Here is a 9,371-nt window from a genome sequence, read left to right as displayed (position 1 = left end):
GACTTGATGATCTGCTTTGGTCCCTTCTGACCCGACCAACTATGAAACTATAAGGGTGATATGTGATTAATAGGAAGCAGTTCAAAGGAGAACTTCCTGAATGCATGCAGATGTGAGACCTTCCTTTCCCATGTCCTTGTGACAAAGTATGTAGCAGAATTTGCAGATTCATTGGAATCTGACAGGGCCACGAGCACTTCTGCTATGGCCTTAAACTCTCAATCTCTGGGTTTCCAGCCACTCACCCCATCATTCACACCACCAGAACAGAGTGTGAGACCTATAAAAAAATACTTGAGGGTATCATTATTTAAGGTGCTGTGTGAAAATTATAACCAGTGGGAATGGGATGAAATTTAAGAAAGAGAAAAGCTGGGGTGATCTCAAAGAATCCTCCTGCTGAGATGTCGTAAACTGCTGATTTCTCTCTTTAAAAACAAACACTTTTCTTAGGAGCATTTTCTGTGCCTCGCTTCTACCGCTCTCAAAATGAAAATGATTGAAGACTATAATCATATAGGATGGTTAGTACTAGATGGGACACAGTACTCCCCTAGCATATGACTGGCATGGTCCTGACTGGCAAGGCAGTAGGTTGAAAGAGCTATTAGATTTTCAGTAGTGTGTTCCTGGGGTTTAGATATGCCCTGGAACCCACTTCAGCCTTACCACTGGTTATCTGAGGTTGCCATTTGATATCAACTCTCTAGGAGGTGGAATTTGTTTTGCTGTTTGCCTGTAATGCTGGGAAAGTGCAGCATAAAAGTAGCAACTTGACTCTTATTTTAATCAATTTTTCAGACCCAGCAATATTTACAGGAACACTACCAAAAATATTGGCCTTAGTGATTCAGCCTTCAGTGATCCTTCTTTCTTTCAACTTGTTGAATTCCCAAATGTATTTTGCATTAAGCCAGAAGCCAGTGGTATTAGGGTGAGGGGACAGAGTATTCCTGAAATCCAAGGCGAAATGCAAAGAAAAAAGCTGCAGACAGGTGAAGAATAGGAATAAATTTGCTGTCTCAATGAACCTGTAGAACCAGTTGCCCACAGTCAGCAACATATCCTCTCCTGACCTTAATTTCCTGGGGACAACCTATCTTTGTAAATGCAGAGGTTCAGATGTACCAGACAACTGATTCAGCTAATCTCTTAGATGTAATGGACCAGATGCTGCTATCTTACATAAGTATTAATACAAAACAGTTGCAATTTAAATTATTGTATCCTAGTGGCTACTGCTCAGTTACACTAGTAAGACAGAGACCAGAATTTGCCATGATATATTTATTGTATTGAAGAAATATTCAGAATCCTGATTTTCATTGCTAACATTTGCTACTGAGATAGTCCACATGTTTATTCTCTAAGTTCCTGAAAAGCTGTGATGTGACAGTGACTGGTTAATGACTGCTGAACTCAATCCAATTCAAATATTATGTTCTACTGCAATTCTTTTTATTAGCTTGTGTTCTTATATCCTTTGATACAATTTCTTTCCAATCTCTCTCTCATTCTAATATGCATTTGTACTCGTATTTCATTTGGATGCATATTTTTCATTGAAATCTGTGCATGCACCAAAAAGAGAGATCTTGCAAAAGATGTTTCTTTATAAACTATCCTGTAGTCAAACCTCTAAAGGGCTTTTCATATTTGATTAGTGCTATCACATACAATATCAGTTTAAGTGTTTGCTTGAATACAAAGATATTGAATAAAACCTTCAGAAGTATCCAAGTGACTTAGGAACCTAGGACTTGCTTTCAAAAGAAAAGAAGCCTTCTAAGTAAGGGCTAGATTTGCAAAAGCAGTAGGGCTCCTAAAGAATGCAGACAGGTGCCACATGGGATTGAAATCAGTGGGACTTTAGAAATCTGTAAGCAGCTAAATCTCTTTGAAATTCTGGTGCTGAGTGCCTAAGTCACTTTTGAAAATGAAGCTTTTCATTGGGTTTGTTTGAAAATGTGTTTGTTCTTATTTCGATCATCAAGAGGGACAGATTTCAACGATATCAGTAAGAGTGGAGCAATGGCATAAAAAAAGAGAAACAAGCTAAATTAATGGAGCAATAGTGTTTCTTGTTGTTAAAATAATTACATCTGTTTTTGCAGCAAACATAAACTTAAAGCCCCAGGCGGCTGGGTTTCCTGTTCAGACTGCGTACAGAGGCCCAGTCCACTGTATTAGCTCAATCCTCCGGAAAGAGGGCTTAGCAGGAATATACCGAGGTGCTGGTGCAATGGTTCTGAGGGATGTTCCTGGGTATTGCCTATACTTCATCCCTTACACGTTTCTCTGTGAATGGTTCACCTCAGATGGATGCAGGTCTCCTAGTCCCTCTTCAGTGTGGATAGCAGGGGGCATAGCAGGTATGGACCTTTCTCTTTACAGCATTGAGAAATACATTAATAGGAAGCTTAGCCTAAATGTTAGGAGATGTGAAAAACTTTCTAAGCACGTTAGTTTTACTGTCTGTGTTAGATGTCTTTGTTGTGTTACTTCAGCTTTGTGCTCGAGGCACAGTAGATTGTAGTATGTACTGTACAGAGTCACGGGACTGGAAGGGAATGTGAAGGATTATCTAGTCCAACCCCATGCACAAATGCAAGGTACACTAGTCCTAAACCATCCTGAACAAATGCCAAGGGGACAACTCACTGGAGTCAAGTTATGGACTTGCACAAATGCATGCAAAATTGGTCTCCATTTTTCATTTTCTCCTGATGCAGAGCTCACTGCAATCCTTGGAAAGCCTCCTCTGGATTTCAGGGGAGTTGGGATTAAGTCCGAAACCTGTGTCATTAGCTTCTCTTGTCCTCTGGCGTTATGAATGGCCCATAAGCCTCCATGATAGTACTTTACTCTCTATGTGGCTCACAAGAAGAAACATGAATTCCAGTTATGCTCAGCAGGAGAAGCCACCAAATGGAGAGAGTTAGATCAGCCATCATTAATCTTTTCTCAGCTTTGGAGGCTCAAACCTGTGTCTTCTGTTTGCATTGGCCACTACTACTTTTATACATAAATTTAGGTATACAAACTTCCCCTTAAACTAGCTATTAGTTTATTTACCATTCCTAAATCCCAGGACTCTAACTTAAGACTAGGTAGCCAATTACAACACACTGGCTCTGTTTCTCTTGCAAATATACAGAGCACTAGCTAATTTGAACAGCTTCTCTAGTATGTCATAACACTGGCACAGCTCCAGCCACACTCACTGTCATGCACTACCTCCCCCATTGCTCTTAATCACACACACAGCTGCTGCCATGAAGAAACACCAGGTTAATTATGACATGGAATCAATAGGCAGGAGGCTTTGCAAGCCGTTAAATCTTGCGGCTTTGGAAATAACATTGCATTCTGAAAGAAAATGGAAGCAAGTCTAGGATGAGATTTTCTGCACCTAAATTAATATCCCAAGTATGTGGAAGACCTCAGTGAAGTGATAGATATACCGCTGACCTTTACAACCAGGTAGAACATCCCCTCCAACTGCAGTCATAGACACTCCTGTAAGTATTATGCATGCATATCAATTTCTGTCAAGGAATGGCATCCTTTTTAAATCCAGTTCACATGTAATAAAAGTAGTACCTCATTCACATTCCTTCCTCACTCATCACTCCCTTTCCCAATATAACCACATGAGTGCAGTCACAGTTTCATAGTTGTTAGGGGCTAGAAGGGACCTTACAGATCATTGGGTCCAGCCCCCCCTGCACTTGGGCATGAAAGACTGCTGGGATCAGATAACCACAGCAAGATGGGCATCAAGACTTTTTTTGAAGATCGCCAGGGTGGATGACTGTACCACCTTTGGGGGGAGCCTGTTCCAAACCCTCAACACCCAACTTGTAAAGAAGATTTTCCTAATGTCTAGCCTGAAGCTATACCTTCATTCAGTTTGTGCCTGTTGTTTCTTGTCCTCCCCTGGGGGGCCTTACTGAATAGATGCTCCCCCAAGCCCTGATGTACACCCTTCATATATTTATAGGCTGCCACCAAGTCCCCTCTGAGTCTTCTCCAGGTTGAACAGTCCCAAGTCTTTCAGCCTCTTCTTGTATGACCTGGTCTCTAGGCCTCTAATTATGTGTGTGGCCCTCCTTTAGACTGTCCCTCATTTCTCCACATCCTTCTTGAAGTGCGGTGCCCAGAACTGGACGTAGCTCACCAGCCGTGGTCTCACCAAGGCTGAGTAGAGTGGCAGGATGATATCCTTTGCCTTGCTCGAGATGCCTCGGTGGATGCATGCCAGTGTTTGATTAGCTCTTCCAGCTACAGCATCATGTTGGTGGCTCATGTTCATTTTGTCAGTCATGACACCCAGGTCTTGTTCAGTTGTGGTGCTGGCAAACGTAGCACTGCCAAGCCTGTAAGGATGTTGTGAATTATTTCTCCCCAGATGGAGCACTTTACATTTCTCCATATTAAATGACATCCGGTTGGGGTCTGCCCACCTCACGAGCCTGTCCAGTCAGCCTGTATTCCCAGTCTGTCTTTGAGGGTGGCTACACTCCCCCATAGTTTGGTGTTGTCAGTACATTTTGCCTGTTCACTTATAATACCTGAATCCAAATCGTTGATGAACATGTTGAAGACCACTCGTCCAAGTACTGACCCCTGAGGGATGCCACTGGTCACCTTCCGCCATGACGACTCATTTGCATTGATCAATACCCTTTGGGTCCTACCACAGAGCCAGTTACCTAGTCACCAGACTGTAAAGTACTCGAGGCCTCATTTTCCCAATTTAACCATGAGGACATCGTCGGAGACTAGGTCAAAGGCCGTTTTGAAGTCCAAGTATATGACATTTAACATAATTTCTCCTACCCAGGTGGTGAGTTACATGATCATAGAAGGAAATGAGGTTGGTTTGGCACGACCTGCCCGTAATGAAGACATGTTGGCTGTCTTTCAGAATACTGCCTTCAGTTAGCCTGTATGTGATGGATTCTTTGATAATTTTCTCCAGGATTTTACCAGGGATTGAGGTCAAACTGATTGGCTTGTTTCCTGGGCCCTCCCTTCTCCCTTTCATAAAGACAGGTACCACATTGGCTTTTCCCAGTCTTCTGGGACCTCTCCCAAGTGCCACGAGTCTTCACATAACTTTTCCATCAGTCGTGCGATGTCTGTGAGTTCTTTTAGCACTCGTGGGTGTAGTTCATCTGGTCCTGCTGACTTGTAGATATTTAGCTTTTGCAGGTGTTCCCTCACAAGATCTATGCCAACTAAGGGAAGGTGGTCACCCCTACCACGATCATCCTGTATCCTGTCAAGGAGGCTATAACACCCTTGGCCTGGTGGAATACCGATGTGATGCATTCATCCAAGAGTTTAGTTTTGTCCTGAGTGTCAGTTATCAACCATCCCATTTCATTTATTGGGGCCTTATGCTTTCCTTGTTCTTTTTTGACTACCTACATATCTAAAGAAGGACTTTTTGTTGTCCTTGATTCTGGTTGCCAATTTGTATTAGGTACGTGCTTTTGCTGTCCTGATCTGCTCTCTACAGGTATGGGCTGTTGCTGAATGCTCCTCTTTTGGTAGCTATTCCTGACTTGCATCCCTTGTAGGCTTCTTGTTTAAATTTCAGGAGGTCCATAACCTCCCTGTTGAGCCAAGCAAGTCTCCCAGCAATTTTGCTGTATTTCTTCCAAAAGGGAATGGACTTTGAGCTTTTAGATTTGCTTCCTTGAGGAATGACCACCCTTCTTGTACTCCCTTCTTCAACCATGGTCCCACAGGGCCTTGCCAACCAATGTTCTGCGTTTGTGGAAATTAGCTTTTCTAAAATCAGGCCTATTTCCATGACTTATGGTGAATGGAGAAAGTGATCATCTCATGGTCACTGTCGCCCAGTTTCCCTTCAATCCTCAGGTTGCTCACTAGATCATCCCCTTTGGCCAGAACCAAGTCTAGGAGTGCCTTGTCCCTGGTTGGCCTGTAGACTTCCTGAGTTAGAGCTCCTCAATGAAAGCGAGGAAGCTTTGTAAACAATCAGATCTAGCTGAGCGATCCTCCTACAAGATGTTTAGGTAGTTGAAGTCACCCATGAGGACCATGCTTTGAGAGTGTGTAGCCTCTGCCAGTTCTCTAGAGAATTCTTGGTCGAGTCATTCCTCTTAGTTCAGAGGTCTGTAATTAGACTCCTAAACAAATTGCTTCTAAAGCAGCTCTTTTGCCAGGCATTTAACTTTTAGCTTTATTGATTCCTATCATGGGCATTTGCAAGTTGTTCCTCATGACAACACTCTGGAATGTGGGTACATTTTATAGACTGGGGAGCATAGGTGGTATGTTAAGAACAGTCTTCTTTCACAAGGGACACCTCTTAGATTCTCAATCATGGACATTGCAGCACCATTTCTACACACTGGGGTCCTTCCTGATCTGTCTATGGTTACCTGCCTTGTTTTCTACTTGCGTTATAGTAAAATCCAGTTCTGCAATGCTTTCTCCAAATATGAGCGACTGGTGCCTCCCAAGTCTGGGGGGGCACCAGATTGCTGATGGTGGGGAGTCCCCCAGTGCCAGATTGCTGTCCGTTGGCACTTCCAGTTTTGTGGCTAGCACTTCCAGGGGGTGCATGGCCGATCTCAGAGGGTGTATGTACACCCCCTATGCGTTGCCAGTGCCTCCAGATATTGTGCATTATCTCCAGAAACAGCATTTCTGGTGTAGAAACAGTATGTTTTCCACTATCATTTCAGCATATTCATCCTTTTTTAGAAGTACCATCAACCCGATGAAAGAAGTGAGTGGTAAATTAGTGGGCATATGAAGCTGGGGTTCAATAAGGAGTATGAATAGGTATGCACCAATAGAGAGTATGTTATTAACTAGATGTCTCCAATCATAATCAATGCTCCATTGTATTATTTCACTACAAGGGAAGAATTCCCCTTTTTCCTTTCTAGGAGCAATCTCCTGGGGGACTGCTACTCCAATGGATGTTGTGAAAAGTCGACTTCAAGCAGATGGGGTTCATTTAAACAAGTACAAAGGGGTCATTGACTGCATCTCCCAGAGCTACCACAATGAGGGCTTAAAAGTAAGTAGCACTGCTAGAAAACCTTTGTAATAGGCATTACTCCTCCATGAGAAAAATGATAGCTCTCATTATCCAAACTGCAGAGAGATGATAGTAGATCATCAAAGTCAGTACAATTAATTATAATCAAGTCATAATAATGACCGTGATTACAGGCCTGAGAGAAACAAAGATTGGAATGATTTAGGGCCAGGTTATACAATGTTATTGGCACACTTTACACTATTAAAATCAGTGATGTTAATTGAAGCTGCTTATAATGAATTAGGAGCTGGCCCATAGGGATTGTTTCCTATAAAAGGGAGGATCAAGTACTTCCCCCATGAAAGTCGATGGGAACCTTGCTTCAGTTATTATTCAATAAGAGGTGATGAGTCTAATCTTCTGCTGCCCTAGACTGGAGAAATATACTACAACAGAACCTGTAGAAAAATCTATGGAGCAAGACCTGCAGGGAGCTTTGGTTAACTGACTGTGGGGTTTTTAGGGCAAACCAAAGGAGAGGAGCACTGCTCAGAGATGGCAAAGCCTGGTGTGGATGCTTAGCAGACACGGGAAAGAGGGCTGTTGATGCTGGATATAGTGGATTTGCAGAACAGCAACAGGAGGTATAAAGTAGCAGTATGCCCCTTTGCTCATTCAGCACTATGGTATATTCATCCTTAATATTAAAATTCACAGCGTATCGTCTTTCTCTACATATCTTAAGTGATAGGTCATTTGTGCTGAGCTGACCTCCTTTATAACTATTGACGAGAAGTGTGTCTTCATAAAAAGTCAGTGCCTCAAAGAAACACTCAAGATTGCCACCTTGTATTACACTGCAAATTACTTGAAATTTTAAGGTCCTGAATTGTGCATTTCAGCAGCACGAACTATACTTAATTATTTGATTCTGGATGTTGCTGTACTTAAGTGTTCTGGTTTTCAAAGAATATGTATGTTACTTTAAATGATGGATTCCCTTGTATGAGACCCAGATCTTTAATCTTCCCTTAGCCAAAAGGCCTATAGACAGCTGTGGGAGTGCTGCTTTTGTAAGGACTGAGGAGTCAATTTGATATAAACATTTTGGTCTTCACTTCTATTCTAAAATTCAATAGGCTTGATTTTGCTATTAGCTGTAAGTCATGTATTTAATAGCATGAATCTGTTAGAAGCAGACAAATTGTAATACTCAGGAAAACATAATTTTCTAAATGGTTAAATGGAAATTTCCTAGAATTGAGTTTGCATTTGTCTCTTGTGCAGTGAGTGTAATGCAACAGTGTTATGTTAGACGGTGGAATTTTTTTAAAAGGATCTGAGTGAGAAGTAGGAGTAAACAGTGTTAATAATACAACGAACCCTTTTTCACTTTCCATAAAGCACTTTACTGTTCAGGCAGTGAAAGAATGCAGCCTCTTTCACTCTCTGAAATGCCAACAGCAGTTCAAAATATGTCCAAAATTATCAGATGTGAATAGCTAAATCCATATTTATCCTCTTTAATAAATGGGAGGATTAAATAGGGTCTTAAACTGATGTCAGAAAAGCAAATTTGAAAGTATTGGTCCAGAGCAAACACTGCTGCTGAGTTTGTTTGACAGTCATGTGAGCTATTTGTCAACAAGGGGGAAGAATGACTCCAGGTTTTCCTTCTGACTGGAAATTGTTTTGTGACGATAGAGGAGAACTCCCACGTATTTTAGGAATGGCATGTCCTGGACTAGATGACCCTTGAGGTCCCTTCTACCCTTCTGGTTTTGTGATTCTGCTTGGACTGAGATGGAGCATTTTATAGACGTTTGGGCTGGAAGGGACCCTGGAGGATCATCAAGTCCAGCCCCCTGCCCCAGGGGCAGGAAGTCAGCAGGGATCATAGGATCCCAGCAAGATGAGCATTCGAATGTGTTTTGAAGGCATTCAAAGTGGGTGCTTGAACCGCCTCCGCTGGCAGTCTATTCCAAACCTTGGGGGCTCGGACAGTAAAGAAGTTTTTTCTTATGTCCAGCCTGAATTGGTTGTGGCGGAGTTTGTGACCATTCGATCTTGTCATCCCTTGGGGCGTTCTGGTGAACAGATGTTCCCCCAGATCCTGAAGAGCACCCCTGATAAACTTATAGGTGGCCACCCGATCACCCCTGAGCCTGTGTTTTTCCAGGCGGAAGAGTCCCATGGCGCTCAGCCTCTCATCATAAGGTCTGTTTTCCTGACCTCTGATAATGTGCGTGGCTCTCCTCTGGACTCTCTCAAGCTTCTCCACATCCTTTTTGAATTGTGGGGCCCAAAATTGGATGCAGTACTCCAGCTGTGGCCTCACCAA

At 42.6% G+C, this 9,371-nt stretch overlaps 1 protein-coding gene across 4 annotated transcripts in view; it reads left to right on the top strand.

Annotated features, from left to right (window-relative positions):
• SLC25A48 (solute carrier family 25 member 48) overlaps positions 1-9,371 on the top strand; it is a 39,791-nt gene that overhangs the window by 23,279 nt on the left and 7,141 nt on the right. For 3 of the 4 annotated variants that reach the window (XM_019506251.1, XM_019506254.1, XM_019506253.1), the window contains 2 exons: positions 2,115-2,372; positions 6,933-7,066. In XM_019506251.1, coding sequence (XP_019361796.1) covers positions 2,115-2,372; positions 6,933-7,066 — 392 coding nt within the window. The remainder of the gene's footprint in view (positions 1-2,114; positions 2,373-6,932; positions 7,067-9,371) is intronic. The other variant, XM_019506255.1, reaches the window with a different exon arrangement.

This window comes from Gavialis gangeticus, unplaced genomic scaffold (assembly GCF_001723915.1).
Source record: "Gavialis gangeticus isolate Ggan-Ray unplaced genomic scaffold, GavGan_comp1, whole genome shotgun sequence".
In the NCBI taxonomy this organism is placed as follows: Eukaryota; Metazoa; Chordata; order Crocodylia; family Gavialidae; genus Gavialis; species Gavialis gangeticus.
The sequence above is the reverse complement of the archived record's forward strand: the minus strand, read 5'-3'. Positions and strand labels throughout refer to the sequence as shown.